The sequence below is a fragment of the Leptodactylus fuscus genome, chromosome 2 (assembly GCF_031893055.1).
Source record: "Leptodactylus fuscus isolate aLepFus1 chromosome 2, aLepFus1.hap2, whole genome shotgun sequence".
Lineage (NCBI taxonomy): Eukaryota > Metazoa > Chordata > Amphibia > Anura > Leptodactylidae > Leptodactylus > Leptodactylus fuscus.
Genome location: NC_134266.1, coordinates 284991788 through 285015878, shown reverse-complemented (window position 1 = coordinate 285015878; position 24091 = coordinate 284991788). Strand labels below are relative to the sequence as shown.

The 24091-nt window shown below is 47.9% G+C and overlaps 1 protein-coding gene across 2 annotated transcripts; it reads left to right on the top strand.

Annotated features, from left to right (window-relative positions):
- The first annotated feature begins 1842 nt into the window (after nt 1–1842).
- Nucleotides 1843–23663, top strand: LOC142196141 (neuronal acetylcholine receptor subunit alpha-10-like). Of its 2 annotated transcripts, XM_075266368.1 has the most exons (5): nt 1843–2263; nt 16727–16872; nt 17421–17575; nt 21103–21635; nt 22391–23663. In XM_075266368.1, exons 1-5 carry the CDS (start codon nt 2218–2220, stop codon nt 23023–23025), a joined length of 1515 nt encoding a protein of 504 aa, XP_075122469.1. In that variant the 5' UTR covers nt 1843–2217; the 3' UTR covers nt 23026–23663. The 2 variants fall into 2 exon arrangements, with proteins under 2 accessions (XP_075122469.1, XP_075122470.1); XM_075266369.1 differs by lacking the exons at nt 1843–2263; nt 17421–17575 and having other exon boundaries at nt 16805–16872.
- Nucleotides 23664–24091: the final 428 nt, after the last annotated feature.

Sequence of the window (24091 nt, the reverse complement as noted above, 5' to 3'; positions counted from 1 at the left end):
AGAGGCTGCAGACAGGAGGAAGAGACTGAAGACAGGAGGAAGAGACTGCCGATAGGAGGAAGAGACTTCAGACAGGAAGAAGAGGCTGCCGACAGGAGGAAGAGGCTGCAGACAGGAGGAAGAGGCTGCCGACAGGAGGAAGAGGCTGCAGACAGGAGGAAGAGGCTGCCGACAGGAGGAAGAGTCTGCCGACAGGAGGAAGAGGCTGCAGACAGGAGGAAGAGACTGAAGACAGGAGGAAGAGACTGCCGATAGGAGGAAGAGGCTGCAGACAGGAGGAAGAGACTGAAGACAGGAGGAAGAGACTGCCGATAGGAGGAAGAGACTTCAGACAGGAGGAAGAGGCTGAAGACAGGAAGAAGAGGCTGCCGACAGGAGGAAGAGGCTGCAGACAGGAGAAAGAGGCTGCCGACAGGAGGAAGAGGCTGCAGACAGGAGGAAGAGGCTGCCGACAGGAGGAAGAGTCTGCCGACAGGAGGAAGAGGCTGCAGACAGGAGGAAGAGACTGAAGACAGGAGGAAGAGACTGCCGATAGGAGGAAGAGACTGAAGACAGGAGGAAGAGACTGCCAACAGGAGAAAGAGACTGCCGACAGGAGGAAGAGACTGCAGACAGGGGGAAGAGACTGCAGACAGGAGGAAGAGGCTGCAGACAGGAGCAAGAGACTTCAGACAGGAGGAAGAGGCTGAAGACAGGAAGAAGAGACTGCCAACAGGAGGAAGAGGCTACTGACAGGAGGAAGAGACTGCCGATAGGAGGAAGAGACTGCCGACAGAAGGAAGAGACTGCTGACAGGAGGAAGAGGCTGCAGACAGGAGGAAAAGACTGAAGACAGGAAGAAGAGACTGCTGACCGGAGGAAGAGACTACCGACAGAAGGAAGAGGCTGCCGACAGGAGGAAGAGGCTGCAGACATGAGCAAGAGACTTCAGACAGGAGGAAGAGGCTGAAGACAGGAAGAAGAGACTGCCAACAGGAGGAAGAGGCTACTGACAGGAGGAAGAGATTGCCAATAGGAGGAAGAGGCTACCGACAGGAGGAAGAGACTGCTGACAGGAGGAAGAGACTGCAGACAGGAGGAAAAGACTGAAGACAGGAAGAAGAGACTGCTGACCGGAGGAAGAGACTACCAACAGAAGGAAGAGGCTGAAGACAGGAAGAAGAGACTACCGACAGAAGGAAGAGGCTGCAGACAGGAGGAAGAGACTGCAGACAGGAGGAAGAGGCTGCTGACAGGAGGAAGAGGCTGCTGACAGGAGGAAGAGACTGCAGACAGGAGGAAGAGACTGCAGACAGGAGGAAAAGACTGCAGACAGGAGGAAGAGGCTGCAGACCGGAGGAAGAGACTACCGACAGAAGGAAGAGGCTGAAGACAGGAAGAAGAGACTACCGACAGAAGGAAGAGGCTGCAGACAGGAGGAAGAGACTGCAGACAGGAGGAAGAGGCTGCTGACAGGAGGAAGAGGCTGCTGACAGGAGGAAGAGACTGCAGACAGGAGGAAGAGACTGCAGACAGGAGGAAAAGACTGCAGACAGGAGGAAGAGGCTGCAGACAGGAGGAAGAGACTGCAGACAGGAGGAAGAGACTACCGACAGGAGGAAGAGGCTGCCGACAGAGGGAAGAGACTGCTGACAGGAGGGTGGGACTGCACAGAAATAAGAGACTGCTGACAAGTGGAAGAGACTACTGACAGTAGGATGAGACTTAAGACAGGAGGATGAGACTGCAAAGTAGGAAGAGACTGCAGACAGGAACTGCAAAGAAGTTGCGCTGTAAACAAATTTGGATTTGTAGAAGACTGATGAAGTGACAGCTCTCGTAGGCACCATTGATGGCTGTCACATTGAATACGAGGTTTCTCCTCTCCCCATATTTTGCGCAAATAAAACAATCCCAAATGGGTGAGACTGCAGAATTACAGGAGGATAAGAGACAGTGAGGAGGAGCAGAAAGTGACAGTCAGGAGAGGACGGGGACAGAGACAAGGAGAGGAGGAGGAAACACGGAGGAGGTGTGAAGACTGCGCTCCAGACATCTCCAGACTGACAGCCAAGACTCAGAGAGAGAGAGAGAGATGCTGCAGCAACGACATGTCAGGGTGACAGCTGCACAGGGCACGGAGAGAAGTCTGGGGTCATCTCGTACGAAGGGACCATGACCCCCTCTATGGCCTGAACCCCAAAACTCCAGCAGCATCTGCACATTGCACAGCCCAACATGAGACTGCTGCACCTGATCAGCTGCTGTCTCTGCCTCCTGCCAGGTAAGTGCACAGTCTTACAGGAGACCTCCAAACTGCACCATCACTACTACTACTGGTACAGCCAAGCTGGGAGGTCTTACATAGGACTGCCGGTGACATCTACTACATTACTTGTATATAGAGAGTTATCACTATGTTATCTGTGCTGTTACATAGGACTGCCGGTGACATCTACTACATTACTTGTATATAGAGAGTTATCACTGTGTTACCTGTGGTGTTACATAGGACTGCCGGTGACATCTACTACATTACCTGTATATAGAGAGTTATCACTGTGTTATCTGTGGTGTTACATAGGACTGCCGGTGACATCTACTACATTACCTGTATATAGAGAGTTATCACTGTGTTATCTGTGGTGTTACATAGGACTGCCGGTGACATCTACTACATTACCTGTACTCAGAGAGATATCACTGTGTTATCTGTGGTGTTACATAGGACTGCCGGTGACATCTACTACATTACCTGTACTCAGAGAGTTATCACTGTGTTATCTGTGGTGTTACATAGGACTGCCGGTGACATCTACTACATTACCTGTACTCAGAGAGTTATCACTGTGTTATCTGTGGTGTTACATAGGACTGCCAGTGACATCTACTACATTACCTGTATATAGAGAGTTATCACTGTGTTATCTGTAGTGTTACATAGGACTGCCAGTGACATCTACTACATTACCTGTATATAGAGAGTTATCACTGTGTTATCTGTGCTGTTACATAGGACTGCCGGTGACATCTACTACATTACCTGTATATAGAGAGTTATCACTGTGTTACCTGTGGTGTTACATAGGACTGCCGGTGACATCTACTACATTACCTGTATATAGAGAGTTATCACTGTGTTATCTGTGTGTTACATAGGACTGCCGGTGACATCTACTACATTACCTGTATATAGAGAGTTATCACTGTGTTATCTGTGGTGTTACATAGGACTGCCGGTGACATCTACTACATTACCTGTATATAGAGAGATATCACTGTGTTATCTGTGGTGTTACATAGGACTGCCGGTAACATCTACTACATTACCTGTATATATAGAGAGTTATCACTGTGTTATCTGTGGTGTTACATAGGACTGCCGGTGACATCTACTACATTACCTGTATATAGAGAGTTATCACTGTGTTATCTGTGGTGTTACATAGGACTGCCGGTGACACCTACTACATTACCTGTATATAGAGAGTTATCACTGTGTTATCTGTGGTGTTACATAGGACTGCCGGTGACATCTACTACATTACCTGTATATAGAGAGATATCACTGTGTTATCTGTGGTGTTACATAGGACTGCCGGTGACATCTACTACATTACCTGTATATAGAGAGATATCACTGTGTTATCTGTGGTGTTACATAGGACTGCCGGTGACATCTACTATATTACCTGTATATAGAGAGTTATCACTGTGTTATCTGTGGTGTTACATAGGACTGCCGGTGACATCTACTACATTACCTGTATATAGAGAGTTATCACTGTGTTATCTGTGGTGTTACATAGGACTGCCGGTGACACCTACTACATTACCTGTATATAGAGAGTTATCACTGTGTTATCTGTGGTGTTACATAGGACTCCCGGTGACATCTACTACATTACCTGTATATAGAGAGTTATCACTGTGTTATCTGTGGTGTTACATAGGACTGCCGGTGACATCTACTACATTACCTGTATATAGAGAGTTATCACTGTGTTATCTGTGGTGTTACATAGGACTGCCGGTGACACCTACTACATTACCTGTATATAGAGAGTTATCACTGTGTTATCTGTGGTGTTACATAGGACTGCCGGTGACATCTACTACATTACCTGTATATAGAGAGTTATCACTGTGTTATCTGTGGTGTTACATAGGACTGCCGGTGACATCTACTACATTACCTGTATATAGAGAGTTATCACTGTGTTATCTGTGCTGTTACATAGGACTGCCGGTGACATCTACTACATTACCTGTATATAGAGAGTTATCACTGTGTTATCTGTGCTGTTACATAGGACTGCCGGTGACATCTACTACATTACCTGTATATAGAGAGTTATCACTGTGTTATCTGTGGTGTTACATAGGACTGCCGGTGACATCTACTACATTACCTGTATATAGAGAGTTATCACTGTGTTATCTGTGCTGTTACATAGGACTGCCGGTGACATCTACTACATTACCTGTATATAGAGAGTTATCACTGTGTTATCTGTGCTGTTACATAGGACTGCCGGTGACATCTACTACATTACCTGTATATAGAGAGTTATCACTGTGTTATCTGTGGTGTTACATAGGACTGCCGGTGACATCTACTACATTACCTGTATATAGAGAGTTATCACTGTGTTATCTGTGGTGTTACATAGGACTGCCGGTGACATCTACTACATTACCTGTATATAGAGAGTTATCACTGTGTTATCTGTGGTGTTACATAGGACTGCCGGTGACATCTACTACATTACCTGTATATAGAGAGTTATCACTGTGTTATCTGTGGTGTTACATAGGACTGCCGGTGACATCTACTACATTACCTGTATATAGAGAGTTATCACTGTGTTATCTGTGGTGTTACATAGGACTGCCGGTGACATCTACTACATTACCTGTATATAGAGAGTTATCACTGTGTTATCTGTGGTGTTACATAGGACTGCCGGTGACATCTACTACATTACCTGTATATAGAGAGTTATCACTGTGTTATCTGTGGTGTTACATAGGACTGCCGGTGACATCTACTACATTACCTGTATATAGAGAGTTATCACTGTGTTATCTGTGGTGTTACATAGGACTGCCGGTGACATCTACTACATTACCTGTATATAGAGAGTTATCACTGTGTTATCTGTGGTGTTACATAGGACTGCCGGTGACATCTACTACATTACCTGTATATAGAGAGTTATCACTGTGTTATCTGTGGTGTTACATAGGACTGCCGGTGACATCTACTATATTACCTATATATAGAGAGATATCACTGTGTTATCTGTAGTGTTACATAGGACTGCCGGTGACATCTACTACATTACCTGTATATAGAGAGTTATCACTGTGTTATCTGTGGTGTTACATAGGACTGCCGGTGACATCTACTACATTACCTGTATATAGAGAGTTATCACTGTGTTATCTGTGGTGTTACATAGGACTGCCGGTGACACCTACTACATTACCTGTATATAGAGAGTTATCACTGTGTTACCTGTGGTGTTACATAGGACTGCCGGTGACATCTACTACATTACCTGTACTCAGAGAGTTATCACTGTGTTATCTGTGGTGTTACATAGGACTGCCGGTGACATCTACTACATTACCTGTATATAGAGAGTTATCACTGTGTTATCTGTGGTGTTACATAGGACTGCCGGTGACATCTACTACATTACCTGTATATAGAGAGTTATCACTGTGTTATCTGTGGTGTTACATAGGACTGCCGGTGACATCTACTACATTACCTGTATATAGAGAGTTATCACTGTGTTATCTGTGGTGTTACATAGGACTGCCGGTGACATCTACTACATTACCTGTATATAGAGAGTTATCACTGTGTTATCTGTGGTGTTACATAGGACTGCCAGTGACATCTACTACATTACCTGTATATAGAGAGTTATCACTGTGTTATCTGTGGTGTTACATAGGACTGCCGGTGACATGTACTACATTACCTGTATATAGAGAGTTATCACTGTGTTATCTGTGCTGTTACATAGGACTGCCGGTGACATCTACTACATTACCTGTATATAGAGAGTTATCACTGTGTTATCTGTGGTGTTACATAGGACTGCCGGTGACATCTACTACATTACATAGGACTGCCAGTGACATCTACTACATTACCTGTACTCAGAGAGTTATCACTGTGTTATCTGTGGTGTTACATAGGACTGCCGGTGACATCTACTACATTACCTGTATATAGAGAGTTATCACTGTGTTATCTGTGGTGTTACATAGGACTGCCGGTGACATCTACTACATTACCTGTATATAGAGAGTTATCACTGCGTTATCTGTGGTGTTACATAGGACTGCCGGTGACATCTACTACATTACCTGTATATAGAGAGCTATCACTGTGTTATCTGTGGTGTTACATAGGACTGCCGGTGACATGTACTACATTACCTGTATATAGAGAGTTATCCCTGTGTTATCTGTGTGTTACATAGGACTGCCAGTGACATCTACTACATTACCTGTATATAGAGAGTTATCACTGTGTTATCTGTGGTGTTACATAGGACTGCCGGTGACATCTACTACATTACCTGTATATAGAGAGTTATCACTGTGTTATCTGTGGTGTTACATAGGACTGCCGGTGACATCTACTACATTACCTGTATATAGAGAGTTATCACTGTGTTATCTGTGGTGTTACATAGGACTGCCGGTGACATCTACTACATTACCTGTATATAGAGAGTTATCACTGTGTTATCTGTGCTGTTACATAGGACTGCCGGTGACACCTACTACATTACCTGTATATAGAGAGTTATCACTGTGTTATCTGTGGTGTTACATAGGACTGCCGGTGACATCTACTACATTACCTGTATATAGAGAGTTATCACTGTGTTATCTGTGGTGTTACATAGGACTGCCGGTGACATCTACTACATTACCTGTATATAGAGAGTTATCACTGTGTTATCTGTGGTGTTACATAGGACTGCCGGAAGACATCTACTACATTACCTGTATATAGAGAGTTATCACTGTGTTATCTGTGGTGTTACATAGGACTGCCGGTGACATCTACTACATTACATGTATATAGAGAGTTATCACTGTGTTATCTGTGGTGTTACATAGGACTGCCGGTGACACCTACTACATTACCTGTATATAGAGAGTTATCACTGTGTTATCTGTGCTGTTACATAGGACTGCCGGTGACACCTACTACATTACCTGTATATAGAGAGTTATCACTGTGTTATCTGTGGTGTTACATAGGACTGCCGGTGACACCTACTACATTACCTGTATATAGAGAGTTATCACTGTGTTATCTGTGGTGTTACATAGGACTGCCGGTGACATCTACTACATTACCTGTACTCAGAGAGTTATCACTGTGTTATCTGTGGTGTTACATAGGACTGCCGGAAGACATCTACTACATTACCTGTATATAGAGAGTTATGACTGTGTTATCTGTGGTGTTACATAGGACTGCCGGAAGACATCTACTACATTACCTGTATATAGATAGTTATCACTGTGTTATCTGTGGTGTTACATAGGACTGCCGGTGACATCTACTACATTACCTGTATATAGAGAGTTATCACTGTGTTATCTGTGGTGTTACATAGGACTGCCGGTGACATCTACTACATTACCTGTATATAGAGAGTTATCACTGTGTTATCTGTGTGTTACATAGGACTGCCGGTGACATCTACTACATTACCTGTATATAGAGAGTTATCACTGTGTTATCTGTGTGTTACATAGGACTGCCGGTGACATCTACTACATTACCTGTATATAGAGAGTTATCACTGTGTTATCTGTGTGTTACATAGGACTGCCGGTGACATCTACTACATTACCGTCCTGTAAGATCTGAGACTCTCCCGTTCCGTTCCTTATATATTCTGTATAGGTGCAGAGTCCGCTGGGTTACCGGAGTTTGGGGAGAGGTTTTATTTTGGGGGAGGTGATGTATTGTCCCCTCTGGGCGGGGTGGGGTTAACCTGCGTCTTTCCGCACCTGTAATAGATCCCCCCTTTAAGAATCCCCGGCTCGGGTGTCTCTGGGATCCTACAATCTCCCCATCATCTCTGAATTAGTTGTAATTCAATCGAGCGTGGCGGCCTGTCCTCCATCACTGCCTGATAACTGCGAGCGTTGTCCTGATCTGTAAGTGAGTCTGAGCCTTGTCAGCGGACAGCTGATCCCGCAACGTAAACCTGCCCATGAAACATTCAGGAGCGGAGGGGGTGACAGCTGCAAACAGGCCGAGCCCCCCCATAGACAAGCTATTAGTGCTGGAGTAACGCTCCGGGCGCCGCCACTCATGTCCAAGTGTGTACGGTGCGAGAGCGTGCACCGAGCCTGACAGACACAAATATCCTCTGTATGCCTGCACATCTGCTGAAATGCTCTGTGCTGCTGGGGACTTTGCTCCTCCCAGCAGCACAGAGCATCCTATGATTTGTGGACAATGCCGTTATCCATGTGATTGTCTTCTAGGGGGCGGTTTTAGTTGGACAATAGAGCCCAGAGGTCTATTCATTGACCTGCAGTGTGGGGGCGCTGTATACACGGAGTATATACTCTATATCCATGATGGCGCCTCCCCCGCAGCACTGGCTCTGGCACCGAGGCGCTGAGCTAATCATTTATTGACACTGCCCACGTAGGAGACAGCGCTGACCCAGATCCGGCGTCGCACAGGAGCGCCCCCCGCAGCTACAGACAGACGCACGTCATGTGATCGAGACCTGAGAGAAATCAGCAAAATCAACCAAATAAAAGGGCCAGTGGGGCCCCTGCCGGATGACGGGACCCCCCACAGTAATAAAGCTGAGAGGTCGTCACAATGTGTCAGTGTGCACAATCCTCTATGAGACGGGTGCAATACGTGTGGAGTCCAATCAGGTTGTCCGGGTTCGGTGTGAGCAGCGGTGCAGGAGCCCCAGGGTCAGTCTGTGGGCGTAGCCGGGTCAGACCAGTCCGGGTGAATGCAGAGCGTCTGGTCATTTCTCAGGCCGACTACACAACATGACCCTGACACTGCAGTCTAGCACAAGCCGTATGTTATGGGGTGCAGTTGTCGCGCTGTTGGGGACCTCACTGCACTACCAAACCGGTTTGACTTTGAGCGACCTCTAAGGGCATTGTCTAAGCAGTCTCCCCGCTATTCACCCTTTAACCCCTGCACTAGGATGTGGACAATGGCCGGTGTTATCTCCTGGTGGTCTTGGTAGGAGCTGGACCAGGGCAATATATGGCAGTGCAAAGAATTAGGGCAGACATCAGTGGTTCAGGAGTCAAGAACAAGTGATAGTCTGGACAGTCTGCAAAGGTTCAGAGGTCAGGTACAAGCCAAAGGTCAGACGCTGAACAGGGACTAGTCAGGAACATAAAGTAAATCTAGTGTGTTAGAACTTTATTGGTCGGGGATGGGGCAGAGGACGAACACACTTATAAGAACTGGTCAGCAAGGATTGGCTGGAGACCCTTTAAGAATGACACTGGCCGGGAAGAAGAGCAAGGATCCAGTGGAGGGTGATAAGACGCAGGACCAAACTAGAGATGTCTGGTGGCCGGATGGTCCACCCAGCAACATCAATGCACCACCAGCCTTACAGCCCCTCCCCCGCTTTTACGTCCCCAGTTGTCAGAACTAGTGCAGAGATGGAATTTCTTGAGGGTACGAGCACTGAAATTTAGGGCCGAAACTCCACCAAGGAAAGGATTTTCCTTCTTAGTGTTTTACAGTCCAGAATATCCTTCACCTCAATTACGTCTTGCGGCACAATGGATGGCCTGGAGAAACGGTATCGGATTAGAGACATGAAAGGAGATTGGAAGACGGCAGCAGACGAAGCTTGTACAATATCGGGTCGATCTGTTGTAGGACTTTGTAAGGACTAGAGATGAGCGAGTACTGTTCGGATCAGCCGATCCAAACAGCATGCACGCATTGAAATGAATAGACGTAGCTGGTACGCGGGGGGTTAAGCGGCCGGCCGGCGTCAAAGCAGAAGTACCAGGTGCATCCATTCATTTCAATGCGTGCGTGCTGTTCAGATCGGCTGATTCCAACAGTACTCGCTCATCTCTAGTAAGGACTAAGAAACTGAGGGGTAAATGTATAAGAAGGCTATTTCTGGAAGATTCTATGTCCAGGACAGAAGGAGGAGGAGGAGGAGGTCGTCTTCCTATCGTTCTCCTCTCGCTCTCTTTTTCTTCCAAGAAGTCGCCCTACTTACGGTGGTTTTGGTCTGATGCCAAACTTGAAGGAACTTCCCCTGAACTGAATTGGCAGTAGATTCCTTCAGACGAGGTGGAGACCAGTTGTGGTAGCTGAGGATGACGGATGGAGATGATACAAAATGGTGAAGAACCCGTTAATGCTCCGAAGCGATTGCACCGGACATTGGAGATTTTGCTTCCTGAACCCTTTTGAGTGTTTTTTATGTAATTTCAGCTGCTGATCATGAAATCACCTTAAAATTTTCCTGTCACTTTTTCAGAAATCTTTTGCTTTAGCATTTTTTTTTTCCATATTTTCAGGCTGTTCAGGTATTCTCCACAATAGATTTGTTGTGCTGTTATATAATCTTTAGGCAGGAACTCCTCACCTTACATTGAAGTTGCAGAACTTGAGTGGAATTGTTGTAGACTCGGCACACCTACACGTCTGGTCGCTGCTGGAGAAGCTGTAATATCTGGTTGTAAAGATTCTGCAAGTTATTTCAAACCTAAGCAGCTATAAACTACTCCAGTACAATCTGGTATAGCTAAGATGTCTCGTCAGTGTCTCGGAGATGTCTCGCCAGTGTCTCGGAGATGTCTCGTCAGTGTCTCGGAGATGTCTCGTCAGTGTCTCGGAGATGTCTCACCAATGTCTCGGAGATGTCTCGCCAGTGTCTCGGAGATGTCTCCCCAGTGTCTCGGAGATGTCTCCCCAGTGTCTCGGAGATGTCTCGTCAATGTGTCTCGGAGATGTCTCGTCAGTGTCTCGGAGATGTCTCGCCAGTGTCTCGGAGATGTCTCGTCAGTGTCTCGGAGATGTCTCGTCAGTGTCGGAGCAGTCACAATACTTTCTGTTACATTTGTGGAGAGTACAAGCTTAAGCCTCAGAGACGCACAATGACAGCTCTTGCCATGAAGCCGATGAGTTGTACGGTGGATGCAAGATTAGTGATCAAGACAAATCCTGGGCTCCTCACATTTGTTGTGTAAGACATGCTCAAGATCTGGCTGAGAGGTTCTCACAAGTCAACGCCGTTTGCTGTCCCAATGATATCGTGGGGACTTGTATTTTTGCACAGACAATGATGGGTTGTTTGCAGCTTTGGGTTGTGTCCATGAGCCGAATCAGTGGCATCTTCATCCGTGGTAAGTCTCAAAGCTTCTTGTTACACAATGTTCATCCTTCACTACCTATTGGCAGGTTGCACATAAAGCACTTGTGGACCCGGCCAGGATATTTCTGCCTCCACTTCACATAAAACTGGGGCTGAGGAAAAATTTGGTGAAAGCAATGAACAAGGAGCAGAAGGTTTTGGTTATTTGATACAAATGTTCCCAGGAATAACTGATGCTGAGGAAGGTCCACCAATCCAACACATCATGTATGACCAGCCCTTCGAGGAGCCGCTGGTGGGACCAAAGACAATTGCTTGGAAATTTTGCAAGGATGCTTCAGAGAATTTCCTTGGCAATTATCGAGCACCAAACTACATGGAATTGGTGGACAACCTTCTAGAAGCTTACAAATCCATGACGTGCAACATGTCTTGTTCTGCTTTCTCATTTGGATATTTTCCCTGTAAATCTCGGTGCAGTCAGTGACGAATATGGAGGACGGTTTCACCAGGATATTGTCATGATGGAAAAGCGTTATCGGGGCGACTGGAATCCAACAATGCGAGCGGAAACAAGATGACAAAGGAGGTTTTCTTGGAGCTAGACTGTGTGGGAGGCAGTAGAAAAGTCTAGCACAAAATGAAGAGGAATTCCTAGAAGAATGGGGTTGAGCTGCAGAAGCTCTGCGCTCTCCTGGTGGCCTCTGGATGATGTCCCTCAGGGTCACTCTTTGACCTCATGACATTTGGGTGCCCCATGTGACTGTGTGATGTAACCCAGAGGCTGTGGGATGAGTGTCAGACACCGAGTATGCCTGGGAGAGGTGAGTATAACTGTTATGTTGACTCGCCTCCTCCTTATTAAAACTTCAGGCTGACTCCAGTTCAATCCAATTGGATGGCTCATGCCTATTGTTTAAGCAGCCTCCGCATATTAACCCTATAAGCCCTGTACAGGGATGCAGACTTTGCTGCAGGGAGACTTCCAAGTTGGTACCTCCTGTGGTGGCCCTGGTGTTGGAAGCAGCCGATCCAATGGGTCAAAAGAAGTCTTTGGAAAAGGCCCCAGTGGTCAGGCAAAAGAATGGTCAGGTCCAGGCAGATGCTCAGGGCAGTGAAGGAGTCAGAACCAAGCAAGTGGTCAGGAGAGGTGACGGCTTCAGAGGTCATGTTAAAAGAAGGGTCAGGCACCATAATCAGGCTGAATGAGGACAAGTGGAGAGTCAATAAACTGTCCCACCCGCCCTCCCGCCCTTGTCTTCAGCTCTGTATTGCTTTGTATTTGTACTGTACAAGTCACAGCTGGCGGTTGAGTTAGTAATGGAGGGATGATGGCGGATTTGTCCGCAAGGAGTCCTGCGGCTGACATATTGCGTCACTCCTTGCCTTATGACGTTGTCACGTAGGCGTGGTCTGTTGGATGTCGCAATTTGGACACGTAAAAGGTTAAACATGACGTTTTAAGGTTAATATAAATAATTAATAAAGTGGCCGACCCCGTCCAATACAGATTAGATCGTTGTCTTGGTCTTTATTTAAGAAGGGGTGGGAGATCACAAGGGTAAGTCTAGGTTTAGTCTACACAGTCCTCTACAGCCGCTCCTCCTGCAGCTGCTCCTTCTACAGCCGCTCCCCCTGCAGCCGCTCCCTCTACAGCCGCTCCCCCTGCAGCCGCTCCCTCTACAGCCGCTCCCCCTGCAGCCGCTCCCTCTACAGCCGCTCCCCCTGCAGCCGCTCCCTCTACAGCCGCTCCCCCTGCAGCCGCTCCCTCTACAGCCGCTCCCCCTGCAGCCGCTCCCTCTACAGCCGCTCCCCCTGCAGCCGCTCCCTCTACAGCCGCTCCCCCTGCAGCCGCTCCCTCTACAGCCACTCCCCCTGCAGCCGCTCCCTCTACAGCCACTCCCCCTGCAGCCGCTCCCTCTACAGCCACTCCCCCTGCAGCCGCTCCCTCTACAGCCACTCCCCCTGTAGACAAGATACAGATGACCTTTATTAGCATTACCAAAGAATAAAACATTTGGTGTTGCCAAAGCAGGAAAGGAGATTGGGGGGTGGGGGGGGGGGAAGAGGGGGATGGGTACGGGGTCTGTTGCTTGGGGTTTGAGTGTCCTTAGGGTCTCGTCGTTCTTGTTTGGGGCATGCGGGTATCAGTGGGTATGGGATAAACAGGTGATGAAGGGGGGCACTTAATGGTGTTCAGGTGGTAGGTGGGGGGTATAACAGTCCGTGCGTCTCATCTTCCTCTTGTTTGGTGACAGCTGGACACGTATTGGGCAGCGATCTCCACAGTGGCCTCTTCTTCTCCCAGTAGGATGTAGAGTTTCCTCTTCTCCCAGTCTGGGATGTGGGCAGACAGTCTTTGGTAGTAGATGGCCCTCACAGCTGAGTATTTGGTGCAGTGTAGCAGGAAGTGGGTCTGGTCTTCTAGGGCCCCCTGGTCACAGTGCTGGCACAGTCTCTTCTCCCGTGGCTTGTACGTCTGTCTGTATCACCCCGTCTCTATCTCTAGGTTGTGGGCGCTCAGTCTGTATCGGCTCAGGGTCTGTCTGTGCTTGGGGTGGCGTATTCTCTCCAGGTAGGTGGCCATGGTGTAGTCCCTTTGTAGGGATTGGTACACATTGGTGAGTTTCTTGGAGTTATTTATTTCGTTTCTCCATTCTTCGATGTACCGCTCTCTGTTTGCCTCTGTGGTCGCCTTTATTTCGGCCTTGGTTATCATCTGTTGGTGTTTTTGGTTTGGTTGTTGGCTGTTGTTTGGTTGGTGAATGTCTGGTTTGCTCAGGTGGCTTAGCCATGCTTGGTGGTGGTAGGAGTCGCTCCCCTGGATGTGTGCCTGGAAAGCTAGCGCCCTCTTCTGTATGGTGAGCCATAGGGGGAGTCTGCCTAGCTCTGCCCTGCAGGCCATGTTGGTGGTGTTGCGATGGACATGGAGCAGGTATTTGCAGAACTCCAGGTGGAAGTTCTCTGTTGGGCTGGAATCCCACTTTGACTGGTCTGGGTAGGTGGCTGGGCCCCAAACCTCACTGCCATAGAGAAGGATCGGGGAGATGACAGCGTCAAATATCTTCATCCAGACCCTCACCGGTGGTTTGAGGTGGTACAGTTGTCTTCTGATGGCGTAGAAGGTTCTGCAGGCTTTTGCTTTCAGGGTTTCTATTGCTGCTTTGAAGCTTCCTGATTGGCTGAGCTCCAGCCCCAGGTAGGTGTAGCTGTTGGTTTTCTCCAGTGTGGAGCCGTTCAGTGTGAATTGTGAGGTGGTGGAGGCTTTATTGTGGCCCTTCTTCTGGAATACCATGACTTTGGTCTTCTTCTGGTTGATGGGTAGGGCCCATGTGGTGCTGAATTTTTCCAGCACTGACAGGCTTTCTTGGAGGTCTTTCTCGGTGGGGGCCAGGAGTAGGAGGTCATCGGCGTATAGCAGGAACTTCACCTCTCGATTGTTCAGGGTGAGGCCTGGGGTTGGTGAGGCCTCCAGGGCTGTAGCCAGTTCATTGATATAGATGTTGAAGAGCGTTGGGCTCAGGCTACAGCCTTGTCTGACCCCTCGGGCCTGTTGGAAGTATGCGGTCCTTTTCCCATTCACCTTCACACTGCACTGGTTTCCGGTGTAGGAGCTCTTGATGACGTCGTACGTTCTTCCTCCTATTCCACTCTCTAGGAGTTTTAGAAGTAGGCCTGGGTGCCATACTGAATCAAACGCCTTGTTAAAGTCCACGAAGCAGGCGAATATCTTGCCTCTTCTGGTGTTGTGGACGTGCGTCTTGATGAGGCTGTGCAGGGTGTAGATATGGTCTGTGGTGCGGTGGTTTGGCATGAACCCTGCTTGGCTCTTGCTGAGGACCCCGTGTTGTGTGAGGAAGGTGAGGATTCTGTTATTGATGATGCTGTTGAACAGTTTCCCTAGCGTGCTGCTGATGCAGATCCCTCTGTAGTTGTTGGGGTCATATTGGTCCCCATTCTTGTAGATGGGGGTTATGAGCCCTTTGTTCCAGTCTTCGGGGAAGTGTCCAGCATTGAGCACGAGGGTGAATAGCTTTGCCAGTGCCGCGTGTATTGCTGGAGAGCTGTATTTGATCATCTCTGGTAGGATGCCGTCAGGGCCACTGGCCTTTTTGCCTTTCGTCAGGGCAATTCTTTCCTGTATATCTTTTATGGTGATTGGTGAGTCCAGAGGGTTCTGGAAGCCCCTCCCTCTACAGCCATTCCCCCTGTAGCCCCTCCCTGTGCAGCCACTCCCCCATTACAGCCACTCAGAGGATTGGGATGCAGAGTTGGTCAGGGCTCCAGTTCAGCATCCAATCCCTCCAATCCCAAAGGCTGAGGCTGGGTAACCTGACACTTTCCTTGTTCTGGTGCCTGTGATTCCGTCTTCTTTCCAGGCTCTGTGTTCTCTGTGTTCTCTTCCAGCTCCTTCTCCTATTTATTTGCAGATCTTGTGATTTACTGATTCTTGCTTGGGTAGATTTTCTTGAGGGTTATAGTGAGTAGCTCGGAGTAGCCTCAGACTAGACTGTGAATAGGAGCAGTGTTGGATTATAGGCACTTTCTTTGCTTGTGGATTGTTGATCCGGTCACTAACCTGCTGCACATTAGGACGTTGCTAAAAAAGCCTTTCCATTACATTTTAGGGTTTCCTTAAGCAGCAATTCCATAACAGAGAAGTAACTGCAGCTGGGTAATAATAATGCTGTAATAAGTAACATGATCCCTTTAAGAGGGGCTGTGGCTATACTGCAGGCATTCTCTGATCTTCTTCCTCGCATTGCTGGATCATTATCTTTTCATTCCTTAATTAATTTCTTTTTAATTGGATTTTCTATTTCTGACATTGATGATAATCTGGGCGGATTATGGGAGTGTAACCGATCTGTTCTAATCCTAGGAGATACAGGAAGGCGGCTGATTGTATATAATACCCACTGACGTCTGCAGGACACCTACAGCGGCCATATTGTCAGAGCCACACACAAAGATGTCGCTCTCCTCTCCCCCACGTTATTCTCTCTCTGTCCCTTGAGGGTGCATTCACACGGAGTAACGTGTGCAGCTGCAAAATCACGGCTGCAAAATAACGCGGTGTATACGATCCAGGCTCCCACTGAAATCAATGGGAGCTTTTACGGCGCTCAAAGTCTCATAAGCCGTATAGGTGCTACATCACGCGGCACGTTACTCCGTGTGAATGCGCCCTTAGTGTTTCTTGTCCTAGATTTGTCCCATGTCTCAGTGCAGCAGTTCTTAGCTGTTGAGCTCTGTTGGTGCCAGGCTGCAGTGTACAGCATGGTGCAGTCTAGTTCCGGGCTCCTGATTGTTTGCTCCACGCCCGAGGCCCCCACTCATTGTTTTCTCTCTTATTCCAGGAGTTCGGGGGGCTCAGGGGAAGTTCGCCTACAAATTGATGAACGACTTATTTGCCAACTACTCCAATGCTCTGCGGCCGGTGGAGGACATGGACAAGGCTATGAACGTGACGCTGCAGGTCACCCTGTCACAGATCATCGACATGGTACAGTCACTCCGGCTCCGTCCTTTCCTAAATATCATCCCGGATACATCCCATGCACACGAGTTACACTCCAGTCACACACAAAGCTCTGATCACAGATCTCCCGTTTCATCCTGCCTGATGCTCCAATCACATCCAGAGCTGCATTCACCATGTAGTCAACTTTGAGGCTGCAAATCTTTGCTCTTGACAGTCTTATGCAGAATATCCGTGTAGAGCCGTACACCAGGGTGCAGAGATACCATATGGGCAGGTGCTATGGGGTCTGGTAAATACGGAGGATCACAGCTCCCCCCACCCTATTAGTGGTATGGACCAGCGCACCTTGTGCAGCCAAGGTCACAATGGTCACGGGAGGGCTATTCTCATGGGGCCCTTCATCTACACGGTCAGTGGCGGGTACACGAGCACATTGCTGATGAATTCCACATAGAACCAAGTAGAGTGTTGAATGCAGCTCTGGATGTGACTGGAGAGCCCATGTGTCTTATTATATTATTAGGTTTAGTTGTCCCTGTGGATATTTCTGACTCTCGTTTCTTTTGTAGGATGAGCGGAATCAGATCCTGATGGCTTACCTGTGGATCCGCCAGGTTTGGTTTGACGCCTACCTGCGCTGGAACAAGGACGATTATGATGGGCTCGATACCATCCGTATACCTAGCAGTTATGTATGGAGGCCTGATATAGTCCTATATAACAAGTAGGTCGGATGGCGGTTGAGGTTCATCAGCGAGTCCTGACTCTTTCCAGCCCGGGTTTGGCCGGTCTCTGTCCTCAGTAAATCTCAGTCTCTTCGGTTTCTAAGTTATATCTGTATCTGGGAGAGCTGGGTGACAACAATATGGCCGCTATTACAGCTGGTCCTGAATGCGGAGTCTGTCTAGACATGTAGTGATGTGTGGGGATGGATCACTCCATCTTGAGACACACTTGTCATTCAGGACTCTGGGACAGCTGGGCCAATATTAGTTATCACCCAGCTTTCCTAGAAACAGATATAACTAAGACCCTCCATGTAACAATCCAGACCTGCTGTTCAGAAACCTTGGAGAACCGCTCAGAAGGTCCCTCCTGGTTGGTTTACACGGAAGCTTTCTGCTCTTATTGACGTGACGGTGGCTCAGCCGCTTTATGGTTATAGATCTCATACAAGACACAACTTACTGGTTGTAGCTCAGTCCAGAAGCCGCCATTACGTGACACATCTGCGGCAGAGGCTCCGGTGTTTGGAGACTCCATCATAGGAACCAACAAATAAATGTTGCAAGTGTCAGTGTCAGTTTAAAAGATCGGACACCCAATAGATTCCAATGTAGTCCAATAGATCAGAACAACAGACAGCAGCAGGTGTGAACATAGCATCAGCCTTCAATATACAAGGGTTGTCTTCTTCACCTAGACGTCTGGACAATGTCATCTTCACCTGGACCTCTGGACAAGGTCTTCTTCACCTAGACCTCTGGACAATGTCTTCTTCACCTAGACCTCTGGACAATGTCTTCTTCACCTAGACCTCTGGACAATGCCATCTTCACATAGACTTCCAGACAGTCTCATCTTCACCTAGACCTTCAGAAAATTTCATCTTCAGATAGACCCCCTGACAATGTCATCTTCACATAGATATCTGAACAGTGTCATCTTCGCATGGACGTCTGGACAATGTCATCTTCACATAGACTACATAGACCTCCGACAGTGCAACCTCTCCCAGCTGACCTTTCTCCTGTTCAGTCCACTTCACCATATAACTAAACTATTCCGACCTCCCTATAGTCCTCAGGGCAGATGACCTACAAGGTTGATGTCCCACCCAACCCTGCCTTGACTCAGCTGTAGTCGTACACATGTATGGGTCTAGAACCTTGGTTCTCTCTAGCCAATGTCTTGAGCAGACCTCCTAGAACTGCCCTCCTTCCAGGCCAACACATGCACCAGCCATGAAGCCCTGGGAGAACCCACATAGAAGTCACCAAGGTGCTGACGTCTGTGACCAGACTATTCCAGACCACTACTCCCAAAGAATTGGCAAATATTCTGTAGGTTACCTCAGTGCCAGCTGTCTATGGCCCTCTCCCTGTCCTGCTCTGTGATAGTAAGATGTCACTTCTAACCATATGTGTCTCATGATAGTTCCTTAGATGACCCACTACGCAGCTTCTCCATAGACTTCACATCACTCCCTCCTCTAGCCCACCATGTCTAGTGTGATAACCCTGACCCCTCCTTCCAGGACACTGGTGCTCCCAAATGAACAAGCCCACTCTTACCTCCATCTTGCTAACACTTCTGAGATGGACAGGCCCAGCCCGAACAGTTTACAGAGGTCAGTGGCAGGTTTAGTTGATGCCACATATGGATCATCTGCACCAAACGCATCTTATCAGCTCCTCTCTGGCCCTTCTATCAATGCTGTGGTGAAGGACTATGGTGTCACCAAGAAAACATCAACACTAAGTTCTTCCTGGGTTCATGCTGGAAACCCATCAGGACCCAACCTAGGACCAAAGGTGCACGGTCATCACATAACACAAGACTACATGGACACCCCAGAACTAAGTGAGTGACCCTCATGAAGGTCCGATTCATGAATGTTCTTGAGGTTCAGATGGAACCAAGTCGGATGTGTTGGGGAAAGTTGCTTATTTTTCTTTGGGGTCTCTACCAGGCAGGGAAGGTGTTAATAAAAACCCTTCGCTTTCCATCTTAATGGCATCATTGGGCCACCAGGTCTCCTCCAGACACCTAAACATTCTCTTAAAAACTCAAAGTATATCTGTCCACCCTGTAACAAGGCGGGCGACAACTCCTGAGGGATCTGCGATGGTCGCCTTTTGTCAGAATAGAATTCATACAAGTTGCCGAAACCTTTTTGTCTCCCCTCATTGTGAGGGTCCAGGTACTCGCCTGTAGATCTGCAGGTCTCTGCTATCAGGGCACTTGTGGTCCTGATGATGGACGCAGAGACCTTCTGTGACCCCGGGAGGTCGCTCCACGCGTTTCATGGCACCGGCGCGCTGCAGGGATTTCAGCCCATGTTGTGCCAGGCTCAGTGAGAAGGTGTAATACTATCGCAGGTGCAGCTGGTGCCTGAGGCGGCTCATGTTCTTCAGCAGAGGTGACTCTCAGAGCCCTGCGACCAAATTACAACTTTGCATCTAATAATTGGGAGTAGAGCTCATTGGTAAAGTGCTTGGTGTAATGCACATCCCTGTAGCCGGCCCTGTGGCTGCAGCGATCCCTACTGCCGGCACATATCAGCTACATATATACCCTCTGCTGCTCCTGTATACAGCCAGAATTACACCATTACTTAATTCAGTGACCTCCAGAGCTGCAATCACAATTCTGCAGTTATAGCATTTTTTATACTCCAGTCACATACAAAGCTGCATTTGCAGTCCTTCTGGCATTCCTGAGCAGGCCGCATCACCCCCCTATAATGGGCTGCAAATTGCTCCTGTCCTGTGACCAGTTAACTCTTTATGCACCACGGTGGCACATTTCCTATGGTCTTGTTAAATTTGCTCCCCCATGCTTTACACTGCAGGTGTCAGGTTCTGCTGACATTGTGGCCATCTTAGAGACGTCTTCCAGCATCTTGAGCTCTCCAGTTGATCTTGCTGGAACACCCTCGGTGTGACTGGAGCATAAGACATGACGTAATAGTCAGTAGAGCAAACTGGGTCATAACAAGCCAGGAGGTGAGGAAGCAATAAACATCCGTACTCACCTCTCCCGTGCTCCTCTATGACGTCATCGGCCTCAGGTCACTGCTGAGGATTGTGACTGGGCCTCGGCAATCACATGATTTGTGTCAACAGCATGACACTATGATGCGGGCGTTGATGTTGTTGCGTCCCATGTGACCTCTGACCCAATCACAGACCTGGGGTCATCGAGGAGACCGGGAGAGAACCAGGAAAGAAGATTGCAAGGGAGCCCAGGAGAGGTGGAGGATGGCGAGTTATGGAGAAGGCAAGCTCTGGTACGTTTCTGCACCTCTTGGAGCCTCCAAATATCATATTTTACTATCTAAAGAGACCCGGAGTATAACAATAGCACAGTCTGCCTGGACCCAACAAGCGCGGTCTGAAACGAAACTCGTGGCGAGAACCTCGTGAATATTTGTGAGATGAATCTCGTGAGGTTCGTCCATCTCTGATAGCCAGTAGAGGAATCCTAAATTTAGGCCGGGTATTCTTACGATCTTCCTTTGTTTTCCAGTGCTGATGACCAGTTCACAGGCTCGATGGAGACCAACGTGGTGATCAGATATGACGGGCAGATCATGTGGGACTCTCCGGCCATCACCAAGAGCTCTTGTAAGGTGGACGTCTCCTTCTTCCCCTTTGATGGTCAGCAATGTCGGCTGACCTTTGGTTCCTGGACGTATAACGGTAATCAGATTGACATCTTGAACCATCTGGACACCGGGGATCTGACGGACTTTGTGGAGAACGTTGAGTGGGAAGTCTTGGGAATGCCGGCAAAGAAGAACGTGATCACCTATGGCTGCTGCTCGGAACCGTACCCAGATGTCACCTACACCCTGATCCTGAAGAGGAGGGCTTCATTCTACATCTTCAATCTACTGCTGCCCTGTGTGATGATCTCCTTCTTGGCCCCACTTGGGTTCTATCTCCCGGCAGACTCCGGAGAGAAGGTGTCCCTGGGTGTCACCGTCCTGTTGGCCCTCACTGTGTTCCAGCTGCTAGTGGCAGAGAGTATGCCACCATCCGAAAATGTGCCACTCATTGGTGAGTACAAATACTCTGGGGTTACACATAGGAGGAGAATATGTCCTCTGAAGGACTCTGGCGCATGCGCATTGCGCGCAGTGATGTTGAGGTCAAGGCACCCTGCTTCACTGTGCATGGTCTGCAATTTGAGCAATGGAGCAGTGAAGTGAGGTGTACTGACCAAACCTTCACTATGCGTAATGCGCATGCGCCGGGGTCCCTTGGTGGACCCATCTTAGTGGACACCAGGGAACTTCAACCTTTTATTACTAAAGCTACTGGTGGCGAACAGCGCCATGACCAGTGTCAGACTGAGGTTCCCCGAATACAACAGGTAAAATGATTCTTGGGGTCTCCTCGCTTCAATCCCTTGGAGATAGATATAGAACCCATAGAAGTGTTCGCCATAAGATTGGTGATATTTGGCGCTCTCTTTAGGCTTCGCAAGTTACTATACAGTGTAATAGTGTTCCAGTCTCCTCCGGTCTTCCTGAATGAGGTCAGTGGCCCCATAGGAATGCTGAGATCCAGTTACAGGCCACTGGGGTCACTGATGTCATGTGGTTATGTTCTTCCCCACAGCATAATATTGGTATCTGGGTGGTGAACCCCCAAAATAGGGTTTGACCAATAGCAAATTTTTGAAAAATTTTCTTGTTATGAACTGGTTTGCTCATCCCTATCCCTGAGGTTACGTGAGTATGACCCTTAGTCCTCTTGTAGTTACAGCTTTCTATGTGATACATAAGACGTTGTTGTTTTTCTCTCCATAGGGAAGTATTACATCGCCACCATGACAATGATCACCGCCTCAACAGCCTTGACCATCTTCATCATGAATATTCACCATTGTGGCCCAGAAGCAAAACCTGTTCCCAAGTGGGCCAAGAAATTTATCTTGCAATATATGTCAAGGATATTCTTTGTCTATGAGGTGGGGGAGAGCTGCAGGAGACCTAAACCCGAGGCTGAGAAAACGCCTAAGGTACAGGTCATGAACGGGCAAGCCAAACGGGAGGACCCCACAGCCATACCGAAGAACCGTCAAGAGAGAGACCTCAAGAGCACTGCTACGAAGGAAGACTTGGACTGGCGGCAGGAAAATGCTTCAAGTCATGGTCATAGTGACTGGAAGGAGCCTGGAAAGTGCGAGAACAGTTCTGACCAGGGTGGGGGTGGTAAAGGTCATGGGTGCAGTGAATGCCCCAAGATCCATTGTCTGTGCCACAACGAACGTCTGCTTAAAAACATTGAGTACATGGCCAACTGCTTCAGGGAGCAAAAGGCAGCACAACAAAGGACTGGGGAATGGAAAAAAGTGGCCAAGGTCATGGACCGATTCTTCATGTGGGTGTTCTTCATCATGGTGTTTTTCATGAGTGTGCTAATTATGGGCAAAGCCATCTGAGAAGCCATGGCCGTAGATGATATTAAGGGTTCTCAAGCCATGGTGGATCCATAAGTTGCTTTATGTCCAGCCGGCCTGGCTATGTCTTTTGTATTACATCTAGCTTCACATCGGTGCCCATGATACAGTCCAGTCACACTGTCCTCCTAATGAAGGACAAAACTATCTGAGATACATTTTCCATAAGGAAGGTTTAGACAGGCCAAGAGTTCTTCAGTCTATGTGGAGCCATAAGTTTCTTTCTGTCCAGCCGGCCTGGCTAGGTCTCTTGTATAACATCCTACAGTAGGTCTAACTTCACATCTGTGTCCATGTAGTCCAGTCCACACTGTCCTCCTATTGAAGGACAAAACTATCTGAGATACATCCCCCTAGGAATGTATAGACAGTCAAGGGTTCTCCAGTCATTGCCAGTAAACCGGCTCGACTATATCATGGATGGCTGTCCGATCCTATTCTAGAACACCTAGTCATCCAGATGCCATCAAACCTACGTTCCTCATGGAAGGTGCTAATTATGGGCAAAACCAAGTCATATGCATTGTCCAAACACTTAGGTAACCAAGGTTCTTGAGCCATCATGGATATCCAAGCTGCAATATTCACAACCTAGCTGTACGGGTTTAGTGGAGAAGATGAAGGGTTCATACCATTCTCTACTAAGTCATGAGCTAATGATGGACAAAGCCATGTAATTGATTCTCATCTCATTGCGTCTCATTGAGCTCCATTATGTTTCTTTGTAAGAGTATTCCAAAACATCTAGAGATTGTCCATAAAGAAGACTCCAATTATCCAGCCGAAGTTCAGGTTGGTTTCTAGAATGGATGGATCTTGGTTCTCCAGCCATTTTAGTGTCTACATGTTCCATGATTTGATCATCAGAGAACATCTAGACTAGCTTCAGATCATCAGTGACCATATTGGTTTTCTAGGCCGTGCATTGCATCTCAAGCCATTCTGATGATGACCCTACAAGCATGCATGTTAAGAAGCCATCATGTGACCAAGAATTATATCAAATAATAAAAATTCATTGTTCAAAGCTCCGATACGTTGGTTGTTG

What these genes read in the sequence shown, in the direction of transcription:
- LOC142196141 (XM_075266368.1), top strand. Translation starts at nt 2,218, where the DNA reads ATGAGACTGCTGCACCTGATCAGCTGCTGTCTCTGCCTCCTGCCAG. An exon ending in TGTCACAGATCATCGACATG is followed by an intron (nt 16,873 to 17,420) that starts GTACAGTCACTC and finishes TTTCTTTTGTAG; the next exon opens with GATGAGCGGAATCAGATCCT. An exon ending in CGAAAATGTGCCACTCATTG is followed by an intron (nt 21,636 to 22,390) that starts GTGAGTACAAAT and finishes TTCTCTCCATAG; the next exon opens with GGAAGTATTACATCGCCACC.